This window comes from Canis aureus, chromosome 5 (genome assembly GCF_053574225.1).
Source record: "Canis aureus isolate CA01 chromosome 5, VMU_Caureus_v.1.0, whole genome shotgun sequence".
NCBI classification, from domain to species: Eukaryota; Metazoa; Chordata; class Mammalia; order Carnivora; family Canidae; genus Canis; species Canis aureus.
The window spans coordinates 67,526,172-67,542,411 of record NC_135615.1 but is presented as its reverse complement, the minus strand read 5'-3'; the positions used below and the strand labels follow the sequence as shown (position 1 = coordinate 67,542,411).

The 16,240-nt window shown below is 35.6% G+C and overlaps 1 protein-coding gene and 1 long non-coding RNA gene across 6 annotated transcripts in view; one reads left to right on the top strand and one right to left on the bottom strand.

Annotated features, from left to right (window-relative positions):
* LONP2 (lon peptidase 2, peroxisomal) overlaps positions 1–16,240 on the top strand; it is a 94,997-nt gene that overhangs the window by 56,288 nt on the left and 22,469 nt on the right. For all 3 annotated transcript variants that reach the window (XM_077898509.1, XM_077898511.1, XM_077898510.1), the window contains exon 11: positions 2,382–2,515. In XM_077898509.1, coding sequence (XP_077754635.1) covers positions 2,382–2,515 — 134 coding nt within the window. The remainder of the gene's footprint in view (positions 1–2,381; positions 2,516–16,240) is intronic.
* LOC144314444 (uncharacterized) overlaps positions 1–16,240 on the bottom strand; it is a 49,926-nt gene that overhangs the window by 33,171 nt on the left and 515 nt on the right. For 2 of the 3 annotated variants that reach the window (XR_013380317.1, XR_013380319.1), the window contains exon 2: positions 7,407–7,633. This is a non-coding gene — a long non-coding RNA (uncharacterized LOC144314444). Of the gene's footprint in view, positions 1–7,406; positions 7,634–8,012; positions 8,240–16,240 lie in introns of all 3 variants that reach the window. The other variant, XR_013380318.1, reaches the window with a different exon arrangement.

Sequence of the window (16,240 nt, the reverse complement as noted above, 5' to 3'; positions counted from 1 at the left end):
TGAAAAGTAATCATTATATGTATTTCCCAGTTGTTGCTTGAGGAACTATTTCTTTTTAATATATATGTTAGCTCAAAACATCAAATATTAAAAGCTTATGGACATTAGGAAATGTCTGTGAACAGTTTCAATATTTTTAAAAACAGTACAGGTATTTGCTACTCCAAGCAGTGTTGGCTATTTAGTAATTTACTGAGATTAGATTATAGTTTTTCATCTTTTGATGTGTTTTTCATCTTTTTGTGTGTCATAGTCCTGGATTCCTAATGTTCGGGGGGAGGGTGTTCTTAGATCTCATCTAGTTGTGTGTGTGTGTGTGTGTGTCCCCATAACTAGCCTGTTGAGTTCCTCCAGTGCTAGAGGGCTCACTGCGGTCTACAAATAGGTAAGTAAATAAATTGTTACAAAATAATCTTTATTTTCACCTCCCTGTAATTTTTCTAGTTCTGCCCTATAGGAGCATCTGGAATCTAAAGGTAAATCCCTCCCTTGTATAGCCCTTCTGGCATTAAAAAAAAAAATCAGATCCACTTCCTATAAATGTTCTCTTTTTCAAGCTAAACATTTCTGTTCTCTTTACCATTCCTCGTTACCCACTCTCAAGACTTTCACCTTTCTAATTAGTCATCTCTGAGTGCTGCCTGTGAAACCAGTGTCCCTTTTAAAATGAAACACCCAGAGTGGAACTCAGTATTTCACAAGTGGCCTGAGGAATTGATGGTGTAAGACCACCAGCTTTCCTATTTTGATTATGTTTTTTTATGACTGTATCTCATGACTCTTAGCTTTTTTAGGTTATTCTCTTGCCTGTTGTGCCTACAGATACCGAACATCTTCAGTTGTTTTTCATACAAATTTCTGCTGAGTTTGGTCTCATTCTGTACTTATAGGGCAGTGTTGAATTTTATTAAACCCAAATGTAGAAGTTTGCAATTACATATATTTTATTGGTTCCAGCTACCATTGCAGCAAATGGACTTCATTTTCATCTGGATTATCATTAGTTTTAGGTCCTCTGGAAATTGGCATATATAGTATCTTCATGCTCATGTAGGAAACATCAGCCACTTTTTATTGAATACTGGTGATTCTTCCCTTTTTGATTTTAAAATACTAAAAAAGGGTTGTTGTGTCTAGTTTCTTTCAGTCAGCTGTTAATGTTGGTATCTACATTAGCTCCTGACTCATTATTGACCACTTTAAACAAACAAACAGTATTTCATTTATGTTGTTGTGGATGTTATTATTTCTGGAAGTTTCTCCCGAACTTCCTGGTACCATTTCTGCACATTCATGTCATTCCCCTGTAAACTTCCTCAATCTCTGTTCTTTCATCTTTTGTCCAGACCCTTTAATCTGAGCTCATCAGCGAGTTGTCTAGGAAGCTACACTGGGTTTTTGCTTTTGTTTTTACATGTTAGTTTGTTTATTTTTAACATGCCTCTCTGTTTTCTTCCTTACTGAAATTATATGCAGTTGTGTAATAATGGACTTTATGCTGATTGCCTCCTATCCTTTGGATTGAAATGAGTTTTACTTTAGAGTGTTTTGCCAAGAGTTTTTTACTTTTCTCAGAACTTTTGAAATCTGATTCCCTAAAGTCTAGAATATGTGTCTGTCTAATCAAATCCAGTTTTTCAGGTACATCTATATTCTCTACCTGATGCTACCCATTCAAATCTATCCAAAGCTGGGTGACCAAATATGGTTGTGTTATATAATGGTTTGTGAAGAGGCTTATAGAATTTGAGTCTAACTTAAGTTTTTTTAAGAAAGCTCTGCTTAACCACATTTAGAATCTCCACAGATTCACTATGCTTGTATCAGCATATTTCCCTTCTTTAGAAGTCTCAAAGAAAATATACTGAATAGAGGTGACAAGCACAGTTCCTAGTGAAAACTAAATTTCTGTCTAAGATTAATTTGTGCTTTAGTTGGGAAAAAAGTTTTATTTTTCTGTTTCTTTCAGCTATATTTCAAGTGTAATAAATTCATCTAGAATTTTCTTAAATTGACAAATTTTGCATAAGAAAGCTCTTACATGTATCATCAAGGAGTAAATGATGTTTTACATGCTGCCAAATTTACTTTGGCAGTATAAATTGAAGAACCAAGGATTCATTTTTAAGTATAGGATAATAGTTGAAGATAAAAGTCCCTATAAAGGGGAAGGTTATAGCTGAAAATATATCTGAATATTTTAAAAAATAACAGTACCTTTAAGGAGGAATTTTTTAAATGCAAGGAAGTTATTACTTAAGAAAATATAATGAACTTTTAAATGTGTACTGTTTCATTAGTGTAAATGTTAATCATATTATTTCTGTCTATTTTTACAGGTGGTATTTAGCCAAAAATAAAATACTTTCCTTTGATGACAGGTATACCAGAGAGGCAGGGGTTCGCTCTCTGGACAGGAAGTTTGGGGCCATTTGCCGAGCTGTTGCTGTGAAGGTGGCAGAAGGACAACATAAAGAAGCCAAGTTGGACCGTTATGATGTGGCTGAGGGAGAAGGTCTGTGACCTTGATCTGGAGCTCTCAGGCTTGGTGGTAGGAGTCAATGGCAAAAAAAGTTAAATATGGAGGGATAGTGTTGGGTAGCCCTAGGAGCAGTGGCGCATATGACTCCACCAGTAAATACATCCAGTGAGTAAATAATAACTCGACATTGATGTATTTTATCAAGAGGATTTCTTTTACAAATAGTACAGAGTTTCAGCTAGAATAACACACAATATTAATGCTTTAATGATATTATAAATTTCTCCAGATTTATGATGGCATGCTTTATGTATGGGTTCTGGTGTTCTTTTTTCCTTCTGACCCAGACTGTTGTAAAATCTTTCAATATTTATAGCATAGAAAGTTATTAGACCAGTTAAAAAATCCAAGCTGTCTAAATACTGCAGGGGTAGATCTTTGTACTCTGGAAGAGCTTTATGTCATAATTTGTTTTTCTCACACATTTTCTTTGGTAGATATACAATTAAAATGTAATTTAGATTATTCTTTTTAAAGAAATAATCATGGAGGTGGTGATGATAGGGAAAGAAGGAGAATTTTAGGACTAGACAATCAAATGTGAACATTTCTGTTGGTACCCAGTTAGAATGTTGTGGGTCTCTCTGTCCCAGACTCATACGGGGTTTCCATTCATCATACTGTGCTGCTACATAGCTTGCCAAAACTTGCTTTAACAAACATGACTTTAGTAGGGAATTGAAATTTTCTATAGTAAAGAGATTTATTAGACTTTCTGTCATTTCCATAAGCTCTTTCTAGAATAGAGGTTGATGAATGTGGTGAACGGACCATAATTTGTGATCTGCTTCGTGGAATAAATATAAACATCTTCCCTGTTTTTCCTTCTCTTGCTAAGCACAGTGCACTTTATACTTTATCAACAAAAGAATGGACTTTCATATAATCTCTTATATCCAGTATGATGCTTCACCCCTGCTCCCACTGTGCCAAGAACCTTCCTGGTTCATTTTCTCCGAAGAGTAAACTTCCCATCTTCTGTGCAACTGGAGAGGGGGAGTGTTCTTGCTATATGGAGTAGGGTTACGGATCTTAAGCTCTAATTGTTTCTTCCACAGACTTTAACATTTTTCTGTTTAGTATCCTTCCTCATTGATATTTTCAGGGATACCTCCAATTCCTGAGTCTTTATAGGATTTTATGAATAACTACCCTTAAGATATTAAGATTTCTCCTTTCCATAGCCTAAATGTTTGTTACTTACTCCCCACTCACTTTCTGTTTCATAAGGGTTTATGCTTTTTTAATTTCTTAATTGTCATTTTAGTAGGATTTGGAGAGGAAGTTTAAAGATAAACACATGTTCAGACTATCATTTTCAAAATCTGAATTTTTAAAAAGTGCCATAGGTAAGTGAGTCTATCAAGAATGGAATCACTGGCAAAGTTGAGTGACGGTGAAGAACTGAGGTATTTTTCTTCTTCTCTTTCTAAAATATAAGGCCTAGGTCCTCCTGAATTCCCCCCCCTTTTTTTTTAGTTTCCCCCTTTTTATTCTTAGAACACTCCCTTTGTGCTGTGGGCTGAAGCACCTGAGCTTACGTCTTTTTGTCCAAGGCAGACAATAAAATGAGGTTATCTAGTTCGCTTACTTTGAAAACTGCGTTTAGGATTGAGACGATATATTTGGAAATTTATACAAATACATTTAGAGGGATTGATGCCAAAGGAGACTTCCATAATTATGCAGTACTTAATGTTTATACGTATATCCATTAGCATATTTCTAATAATGTCTGTGATCATATTAGCTATTAAAAGATAACTCTGAAAAATTCGAGCACTCATTCAAACAGCTTACGAGCTATGTGGGAACATGCAGTTTTTCATGGCAACATTTATTTATTTACTTGTTTGTTGGTTTTAAGTTCTTATTTATTTAAGTAATTTCTGCACCCAACGTGGGGCTGGAACTCAGGACCCCAAGATCAAGAGTCACATGCTCTTCTGACTGAGCCAGACAGATGCCCCTGGTTATTTTTTCTTAATCCATGATTCACAGAACAAACTCTAAATAATAACATGATTAAGCAGATTTGAGTGGTTATGATATTACCTAGGTCATACAGATGAATAAATAATTAGGATAAATACAAAAATATTAGGATAAATACTTGTTTCTTGATGGTGATTTTGGTTGTGATTGTCATTAGAGGCCTGTGGAGTCTAAGCTAGTTCTAATATTGTTAAGATGCCCTTGAGTTTACTGTGAATGAGTCTCCTCCAGATTTTGGTAAGATAATTATAAGGTATCTTGAAATTGATGTTTATCAACTCAGCTAATCCAAAAGGAAAATTCCTACAAAAGGGTCTGTGACAGGTTTTATGCAAAGTTCAAATAGAGCTAGCTTCATAACAAAGTTTCTCATTACAAAATGAATTATTTAAAATTAGAGTATAAAATAGAACAGTTATTGTAGAAATTTCAAGGAATGTAGTGAGGGAGTTATTTTTAATGTTAAAAATATTGCTGGACTTGGAATTACTGCCAGGAAGAAAAGTAATTTCAGGCCACAAGCTTCAAAACAGGCAGAACCCTCCAGTGTATCGAACGCTGTCTCTGGAGTAGGCCCAGAAACGCTGGTCTGTGAACAGTTGTCTTTGTATTTGTGGGGTCTGAACTGGCAGTTAAACAGAACAAATAATAATGGAGTTTAAAAGCCTGTTGAGATTTATAGTTGATCCACGTTAGAGGAGGAATATTTACGGTTTTGGTCACTTACCCATAAAATACGGGAATTACTTCATAAAAGCAGTGCTGCCTATGTTTTCTGCATGTTACTAGTGTATTCTGAATTGCACTTTTCCTTTCTGGGATATTAGTTGCGTTGGGAGATTTAAAAAATATATATATGTGGCCAAAGTTTTAGTCTCCTTTTTCCCTGCCTTTCAGCTATAGATAAAAATGTCTGATTTATTCAATTTTGCATCCTTGGATGTTTCTCTGCAAAGAATCGGGCAAATGTCCATTTTTTTCAAGTACATAATGTATCATATCTGTCTAGTTAACATCTAGTAAGATATTCCCCTCAAAAATTATCTTAGGAAAGGACTTACATTATAATCAGTCCTTATAGTTTTTCAGAATAAGAAGCATTCTCTATTTTTAAAAAATACAATATTTATTAGAGAAGCTACATTAAACTTAATCTCAAGCTGTTTCTTATTTCATAGAAAAGATGAAAAAGTTAGCTAGAAAAAAAAGAATTAACACGGATTTAATGATTGTTCATGAGGTATGTAAGATGCCATTATACATTAGCTTTTAAGATGTGACTTAAACCAATACTGTACCTGTTTAGGTTATGTAGATCACAGATAAATACTTAGAGGGAAAATGAATTAAACTAGCTAACATGTGAGAAGTGAATTGGGTACTTTGGGTCTGGGATGAAATTTCTGGTGGTGACATCATACAGTTTCAAGAATGACCATGTCATAGACAGTCTGGATAGCTAGTTTAATATAAGTCCTCCAGCTTGTTCTTCAGGATTGCCTTTGCTACTGTAGGTCCTTCAAATATCCATATAAATTTTAGAATCAGCTTGTCAATTTCCACCAATAAATAAGTAAATAAATAAAATCTCCCGACACTTTGACTCATTGCATTGAATCTGTAAATCATTTTGGGGAGAATTGACAGTTTGATATTATCATATCTCCTAATTTATGACCAGAGTCATTTATTTAAGTCTTAACAATTATTTTAAGTGTTTTAATGGTTTTCAATGATGAGCTTTTAAATATTTATTCTTTAGATATATTCCTAGTTATTTGATCTTTATGTATGTATGTTATTGTAAATGATGTTTTTAATTTTTAATTTTCTGATTTTTGTTGCTACGATACGGGAAAACTGTATCGACCCATATCCAGCAAACTTGCCAAATTGACTTGTTAATTTTATCTATAGATATTTCTGGATTTACTGTGTATTTCATCAGTCATCACAAATGCAAATAATGTTAGTTTCTACTTCTTCCTTTGCAGTCATTATACCTTTTATTCCATGTCTTCCCTAATTCTCTAGCTGGGACCTCCAGGAAGATGTTGAATAGAAATAGTGATTTAAAACCAATGTAGGCAGAAAAAAAAAACCTATGAAGAAATTACCAGCCTATGTAGCCTTTGTTTTGTACCCTTGGACCCCCACTCCTCACCTAATTGACAATGATAAAATCTCATTTGTACAGGATTCTCCGATTCAGTATCCCTTCACAACATTCCTCAATAGACTCTATGCTTTGCCTGTTTGATTCTGCTAACAGACACATATTTATAAACTTGGCTATCTGTCTCCTAGTCCCTGGAAAATAGAAGCTGTAAGTCAGAAAAAAAGCTGAGTAGTTGGATGGTTTGAGTCATAGGCAATAGGATTTGATGTCAATGAAAACATGCCTATCCTCTCATGATAGATTCTCTTGGGGCCCCTGCTGACCATAAAACGCTGGCTAGACCACAGATCTAACTGTGGCAATTTCTGTAGTTCGGTCTGTATCTCAGTTTGGGTTGCATTTTGACACATATTGTTTGTCTGATACGTTTGCCTTGTATACGGCAGTAAAATCAACCCAGTATTAAGTGGAAGAAGGTAGATGTAGTATGCTTAATTTTTTTGGTATGTCCCTTTAAGACAACTTTACAGTTAACAATGCGTCAAGATAAAATATTTGAATTTTATAGCACCACTTCTCCTCATTCATTAACTTTAATTCTCCCAGTGGACCACACTACTGACCAGGAGAGGAAAGGTATCCTGCCACTGCCACTAAGTCTGCTTAGTACTCCCAGAGTTGGGGGGAGAGGGGGTGGGGTGGGCGGTGTCAGATACCCCGGGAAGAACCCTGGCTAAGAGGTTTGAATACCTGCTCCTTGCTTGTTGTGCTTTCTTCACTTTACATCCCACTCATTTCCTAGGACAGCTCTTCTTTTAGCCTTTCTCTGATCCACTTCCAGGAGGAATCCTCTTCTGTCAGGCCACCTTCAGTGTTCTTTATTGTAGCTTCCTGCCATTGGCTTCTTAGGCAGCAAGTGTCCTTTATGATAGTTATTTTAAGCAGGGCTCCTTTGTAATCAAAACAGGAACCTGTTCCTGCAGGAGAATCAAGTGTTTTAATCCTTTCAATTTTGTTTTGTTTTTTATCAGTTTTCTATAAATCTGAGTTGTACCCGTTCTCTCATCTACTGCCATGAATGCATTTCTTGTACTAATGGAGAATACTGTATATAATGTTATTAGGAAGGGACCTCAGAGCTTTATGTAACTTTCTGCTAAATTCTTCACTCTTTGACTTCTTGGAGCAATCTTCTACTTGTTGCAGGAACTCTCTCTGTCTTTTGGAATTTACATTAGTTACCTAAGGTTGTATAACAACAAATTACCCCAAAATTTAGTAGATTAACACATTTAACAAACATTTATCATCTCATAATATCTGTGGGTCAGAAATTGAGGGGCAGCTTAAGTTTACCTGGGAGTTCTGGCTCAAGACCTCTCATGAGGTTATAATCAAGCTGCCCATCAACTGAAAGCTCAACTCAGAGATCTTCCAAGGTCACCTATGTGGTGGTTAGCAGACTTCAGCTCCTTGTTGACTATTGACTGGGTCTTCATTCTCTTACCACATAGGCCCACAATATGGCCACTGGCTTTCCCTTCCACCAGTGAGAATGATACATGAAAAGGGAAAAACAGAGTCTAAAACAGAAGCAAATAAATAAATAAATAAATAAATAAATAAATAAATAAATAACAGAAGCTACAATCTGTTATAATCATCACTTCTCCCACATTCTGTTGGTCACATAGACCAACCCTGGTATGATAAGAGATGGCACTACAAGGGCATATGATTCTAGGAGGTGGGGATAATTGGGGGTCATATCGAAGATGGCTCTCACAGATTCTTTTTTTTTTCACTTATTTTAAAGAAGGCTTTTATACATCTCATTCCATTAATACCACCCCCATTTCCAAGAGTTGAAATAGTTTAGAGTTCTAGAGAGAACCTGTGGTTTGGTTGTTAATAGAGACTGGAAATTTCTCTGCTGCAGGAACAGTTAAGAGTAGCTACATTACTTTATTGGGTGGGCCTTCAGGGGAGAAAAGCTTAATAAGACCCACAAGCAAATGAATAGTTCTTGAGCAACCACTGAAACAACCTTTATTTGTCAGCTTTTAATGTGGATTTTGTCGATGTTCTTGTTTGTTTTCTTTGGGGACATAAAAACTTTGTTAACTGTTTTTAGTGAGGCAAGGATAATGGAGTAGTTTCCTATTACTTGGTTCCAGCTACATGTAAACATCCTCAAGTGCCTGAACCTGAACCTCATATCTTCCTTTCTGGCTAGTGTTAGAACAAAAAAGAGAGAGTAATTTAAATGTGTGCCCCTGAACCCCAAAACCACACACCAGATGTTTGGGTATTTATTTTAGATTGTTACAGTAGCAAAAAGTCAGATTTTTAGTTTCTGAAGAGATGCCTGTGTCTGATGGTTTGAGGTCTTTGAACACAATAAGACAAGTCCCAGTTTTAGTATTCATGGAAGCTGGATTTAAATTGGCCTATATATTCCTAATTGTTAAGCAGCATAACTTGGAAAATTTCTGCTTATTCTTATAGAATTTACCAATCTAAAAGGCTGTAGCAATTCAACAGTCATCACAATCTAAGACACTGTCAGAAGGCTTTTTCTAAGCCAACACTGAAGTTCATGCTGTTGAGTATATGTGCATCATACTTGAGCTGATTTCTTATCTTAGAAGTTTTAATTCAGTTTTGCATTTTCAGTATTTAAAGTCTTGCTTCCCCTGTTCATGTTTATCTTTCCTTTGATTGTATTAGTAGCTCAGGACAAATACAATTTTCTAAAAGGAACTCGGGTTAACTTTTGAGGAATATGGACTGAGCAGAGAGTTTTAGACCCAAGGCGCCTGGCTTGCTGGTAGCTAAAGCTGTGGAGTTTGTAGGGTTCTGTTACAGCTAATTGGATTTTACAAACCAAGATTACAAAAAAAAATTTTTTTTTTAAGTTAAACCTAGAGAATAAGGCTTTCTGTGGCAAATACTTTGCATTTAGAGGCCTATTAGGCAGCAAGTAGTGCTTTAATACTGAAATGAAAATATCATGTTGGTATATACTGCCAATATCTTGAAGACATACTAAATATTCTTTTCTGACTAATTTACTTATTGTTCCCTCATCAATATTAGCCTGGTTTAAGAAAGATTTGTTTGCCTACTTTGCCTACATAGACTGGAAGGAAATGGCAATGAAGGAAAAACCCTACTTACAGGATGATAGGAACCAAACATTTGTTATTTAAACTCTATTTTGGGACAGGAAAGTCAAATATTGTCAAGGAATTAAAAAGCCATTGTTTCATTTAATGAATCATATAGGAAGATGTCATGACCTTTGAGTGCTATTGTCATATATGATCAAAACAAGCCTTTGAAGTTACAAGATATTAAAACAGTACTTATTTTTAATATTACAAATAGTCTCTGCATTTTCACTGATAATCCAAAAAGTTTCCCAAGACTATTTTATAAATCTCTAATACAGGAAATGAGATTTATTAATGCTCAAAACCTGCTTGGAGACAGTGGTCCATGCTCCTTTTTCTGGTACAAAGACCTTATGTCACAGACTCTTGTATAATTTTAACTCATTCAGTCAGTGAGTCAGCTAGCATTTATGCAGGTTCTAGATTAGATCCTAGGAAGCAAATGAAAGAAAACTCCTCTAACAAATATATGGAGTCCATTGGGGGAGATCAATATGTTATAAATAAAAAATTATTAGATGTGAGATGTTTCAAGTGTGCTGGTGTTTAAAGTGCTGTGAGTCACTGAATTGATCACTGAAAGCTTCATTTTACTTATTACAGATATTTTAGCTCTTAAAATTGCTTTTAGTAAGTTGAGACAAAATGGTCATTTGCTTACATCTCAGAATTAATTAGAATACATAAATATATGGAAAAATGTTTCCTGATACTCTATTTTAATATTCTTTATTTTCATGAATATGTAACTACTACTAAAATTGAGAAATGTTTTACAATCATAATTTCCATCTATATCTCAATAGTTACTATGTAGAAATGTTTAGTAGGTGAATTTGAAAGAAAAGTATTTGGTAATGTTAAGGTTTGTTCTCAAAATAATGAATTAAATATTGGCAGAAGGCACTTAAAAGATTTTATTGCGAGCATGAGGGGTTTTCTGGGCATTTGAACCACAGATTTCTCCATTAGAGCTAGTTCCTTTAAAAAAAAGGGGGGGGTGCAGATTGAAAATATGCAGGCACAAATGCCTTGGCAGCTCTGGTCAGTAACTTGAATCTCAGTTGCACTTAGCACACTTCCTTTGGCTGGGAGCATGGTTTTCTGGAAAAGATTAACCTGAAAATGACAGCACAAATTATACAGTTGGAAATATTCAGGTTTTTCTGATTTGTTTTTAAGATACTTTGTTTTCCTCTTTCTGCCTTCCCAAGAGAAAGCTCTCAGAAGCATTGTATCCATGGTCAGTTTAGCCCCAAGGCACATGCTTGTGCTATCTTATAAGAAATGATAAAGCCGTTTATAATCTCAGTATCTCACCTCACTTTTTAAAGTAGACTCAGTTAAAAAAAAAAAAAAAAAAACTTAGTTGTTTTTATAACTGCAATCATAAAAATCTTCCTCGTTATGCCTAAATGAAGTCTGGATCCATGTGTACGTGCCCTCACTAAAGAGATGAGATGTAAATCCTATCCCCCTTTATTCGTTCATGGATGACCCCTCTGCCAACTAGCTGTTAAAATACCTAGTAACCCACTTCCTACACGCATATACACAAATAATAGTTCAACTGAATCAGGAACCCAGTGTAATTGGATTTACCAATTAAAAAGAACAATTTTTAATCATTCAATATCGATATTATTATATAATTCATTTTCACTAATTAAAAATGTTTACGAATTCCACATGTTAAGGACAGTAATCTTTTGACAAATCAAAGTAATTATTGTTTTGATCATTTGTCCAGAGATGGTACAAAGTTTTATTTCAGCAGGCATAACTGAATAGCTGTGTTATATAGGGCACTGCAATGAGTTGGTATGGCAAGATTAGACCTCATCTAGTCTGATTCTCATTCTACCAGATATAGAACTTAGGTCTCAGTTTCTTACTCAAGATTTTGTTCCATAAATGTTGGTTGAGTTATGGTCTGGGTGCTGTTTGCTCCTTCAGCCTAAAAGGTGTTCCAGAATAGTGGGAATTATGATTAGAAAGTAATTCGGCATATATTGTGGGATTTTGAATACAATTCTCAGAAGTTAGGTATTTGCTAAATTTGTGATGCAGACCAGGAAAGATGCATAAGTGTGGAAGTGATGTAAAGATTCATTTACAAGTAGTGAAGAAAATGGATACAGGCATACCTTGGAGATACTGAGGGTTCAGATCCAAACCACTGCAGTAAAGGGAATTAAATGAATGCTGTGGTTTCCCAGTACCTATAAAAGTTAAACTTACACTGTCCTGTAGTCTGTTAAGTGTACAATGGCATCATGTCTAAAAAAATAATGTATATACCTTAATTTAAAAATATTTTATTGCTAAAAATGTTAATTGCTGTCTGAGCTTTCAGCACATCACAATCTTCTTACTGGTGGAAGATTTTGCCTTGATGTTGATGACTGCTGACTTATTAGGGTGGTGGTTGCTGAAAGTTTAGCTGAATGTTGAAGGCACATTCTTAAAATAAGACAGCAGTGAAGTTTGCCACACCGGTTGTTCCTTTCAGAAATGATTTCTCTAGTAGAATGAAATGCTGTTTGGTAGCATTTATCCACAGTAGAACATCTTTCAAAATTGGAGCCTGTCCTTTCAAACCCTGCTGCTCCTTTATCAACTAAGTTCATATAATATTCTGAATTTTTGGTTGTCATTTCAAGAATCTTTACAACGTCTTCACCAGGAGTAGATTTCATACGAAAAAGCCACGTTCTTTGCTCTTCTCTAAGAAGCAAGTCCTCATCCATTAAAATTTTGTCATGAGATTGCAGCAATTCAGCCCCATCTCCAGGCTCCACTTCTGATTCCAGTTCTCTTGCTGTTTCACCACATCTGCAGATACTTCCTCCACTGAAGTCTTAAACCCCTCAAAGTCCTCCGTGCGGGTTGGGATCAACTTCTAATTCCTGTTTATGTTGATATTTGACCTCTTCCCATGAATCACAAACATTCTTAATGGTGTCTATACTGGTGAATCCTTTCCAGAAGATTTTTAATTTACTTCACTCAGACCCAACAGAGGAGTCACTATCTATAGCAGCTATAGTCTAACAAAAATGTGTTTCTTACATAAGAATCCAAAGTCAAAATTATTCCTTGATCCATGGACTGCAGAATGGATGTTTTGTCAGCAGGCATGAAAACAACATTAATCTTGTACATTTTCATCAGAGATTTTGGATGACCAGGTATATTGTCAATGAGCAGATTTTGGAGAGGAATCTATTTTCTAAATAGTGAGGCCATCTTAACAGACAGCTTAAAATATTCAGTAAACCATGTTGTAAACAGATGTGCTGTCATCTAGGCTTTGTGGTTCCATTTGTAGAGCACTGTGTAGAGTAGATTTAGCATAATTCCTAAGGGCTCTAGGATTTTTGGAATGGTGACTGAGCATTGACTTCAACTTAAAAGTCACCAACTGCATCAGCCCCTAAAAAGAGAGTCATCTGTCTTTTGAAGCTCTGAAGGCATGGATTTTTCCTCTCTAGCTGTGAAAATCCTACGTGGCATCTTCTTCAAGTAGAAGGCTGTTTTGTCTACTTGAAAATCTGTTGTTTACTGTAGCCACTTTCATTTAATCATCTTAACCAGATCTTCTGGATAACTTGCTACAGCTTCTCCATCAGCACTTGCTGTTTCACTTTGCACTGTTATGGAGAAGGCTTCTTTTTTTTTAAAGCTCATGAACCAAGCTTTGCTGGCTTCAGATGTTTCTTCTGCGGCTTCCTCACCACTGTCAGCCTTCACAGAATTGAACAGGGTTGGGACCTTGCTCTGGATTGGCCTTTGGCGTAAGGAATGTGTGCCTGATTTGATCTTCTCTTCAGACCACTAAAACTTTCTGCATATCAGCTTTAACTTTCTTATCATTCATGTGTTTACTGGACTAGCACTTTAAATTTCCGTCAGGAACTGTTTCTTGGCATTTATAACCTGGCTAACTGTTTGGCCATGAGGCCCAGCTTTCAGCCTGTGATGGCTTTAGACATGCCTTCTTCACTGGGCCTAATCATTTTTACCTTCTGACTTGAAGTGAGAGATATGTGACTCTTCCTTTCACTTGAACACTTAGAGGCCATTGTACGGTTAATGACTAATCTAATTGCAATATTGCTGAGTCTCAGGGAATAGGGAGGCACAAGGAGCTGGAGAGAGACAGGAATGGCCAGTCGGCGAAGCATTCAGAACACGCAAAACATTTCTCAGTTAAATTCACTGTGTTATATGGGCCTGGTTGATGGGGCCCCAAAACAATTACAATAGTAACATCAAAAATCATAGATCACAGACCACCATATAACAATAATGAAGTTTGTAATACTGTGAGAATTATCAGAATGTGGCACAGAGACACAATGAGCAAATGCAATTGGAAAATGGTGCCAACAGACTTGCTCTAGGCAGGGTTTACAGGGTTCACAGCCAGTAAATGTCATTGTCAAGATTCTAAAGTAGGCAGACTGATTAAGTCTAAACTTAATGTCTGCACTGTGCTTTCATTATTCCAGTATATCCTATGTCTGTTATCCCTGTAACAGCTATTTGAAGTGTAGATACTGTTTCTCTCATTTCAGATGAGGAAGTGGAAGCTTAAGAAAATAAAGGAAAGGAACAATCTTAAAAGAAAATTAAGAAAGCAGTTTCATTCACAATAGCAAATGCAAATCAAAACTGTAGTGAGCTATCACTTCACATACTTCAGAATGGCTAAAATCAAAAGCATAAGAAACAACAAGTGTTGGTTAGGATATAGAGAAAAAGGAACCACTTGTGCACTATTGGTGGGAATGCAGACTGGGGCAGTCACTGTGGAACACAGTATGAAGGTTTCTCAAAAAATTAAAAATAGAACTACTCTATAATCTAGTAATAGCACTACTGGGTACCTATCCCAAAAATACAAAAACACAAATTCAGAGGGACACATGTACCTCGATGTGCATTGCAGCACCATTTACAATAGCCAAACTGTGGAAGCAGCCTAAGTGTCCATCAGCTGGTGATTGGGTAAAGAAGGTGATTGGATAAAAGATCAACTGATGATTAGATACAGAAAATTATATATAAATAATGGAGTATTATTCAGCCATAAAAATAATGAAATCTTAAATTTACAACAACATGGATGGAGATAGAGAGTATAATGCTAGGCAAAATAAATCAAAGAAGACAAATACCCATGTGATTTCACTCCTATGTGGAATTTAAGAAACAAAGCAAGCAAAGGGAAAAAAAAACAGAAGAGAGACAAACCAAGAAACAGACTCTTAACTGTAGAGAATAAACTTATGGTTACCAAAGAGGAGGAGGGTGTGGGTGAATAGGTATTAAAGATTATAGCTATCATGATGAGAAAAAAATAAAATGAAAAAGCAATTCCATTTACAATAGCATCTAAAAGAATTAAATACTTAAGAATAAATCTCATGAAGGCAGTGAAAAACTTGTATGTTAAAAACCACCAAACATTGCTGGAAAGAAATTTTAGAAGACTTAAGTAAATGGAAGGATATTTTGTGTTCATAGATAGGAAGACTTAACGTTGTTAAGGTCTGCACATTCAATGCAGTGTCTTCTGAAACTTCTACAATCTCTTTCAGAGAAATGGAAAAGTTGATCTTCAAATTCATATGGAACTGCAGTGAGCTCTAAATACCCAAAACTTTCTTGAAAAAGATCAAAATGGACAACTCACACCTCCTGACTTTGAATCTTTTATAAAGCCACATTAAGACAGCATGGTACTGACATAAAGACAGACAAGTAGCCCAGTGGAACAGAATACAGAGCACAGAAATAAAGGTTCACATATACAGTCAGTTGATTTTTATCAGGGATGCTATTCAGTAAGGAAAGGAAAATCTTTAACAAATGGTGCTGGAAAAACTGGATCTCCATATACAAAAGAATTCTGTACCCGTACAAAATAAATACATAAATACAAAATTAAAATAAATACATTAAGCTTTGATCAGTGACCAAACTTAATTAAGAGCTTAAGTTACAAACCTCTTACAATAAAACGTGGGGCAAATTCATAACATTAGATCATTGGCAATGATCTTATGGATATGATACAAAAAGCACAGGCAACGAAAGAAAAAATAAATTGAATATCAAAATTAAAAACTTTTGTGCATCAAAAGACACTATCAAGAAAGTAAAAAAAGAAAAAAAAACCTACAGAATGGAGGAAAATATTTGCAAATCATGTATCTAATTAGGGACTCATATCCAGAAATGTATAAAGAACTCCTACAACTCAGCCGACATAAGCAGCCCAATTCAAAAAGTGCAAAGGGCAGCCCGGGTGGCTCAGCGGTTTAGCGCTGCCTTCAGCCCAGGGTGTGATCCTGGAGACCCGGGATTGAGTCCCACGTCAGGCTCCCTGCATGGAGCCTG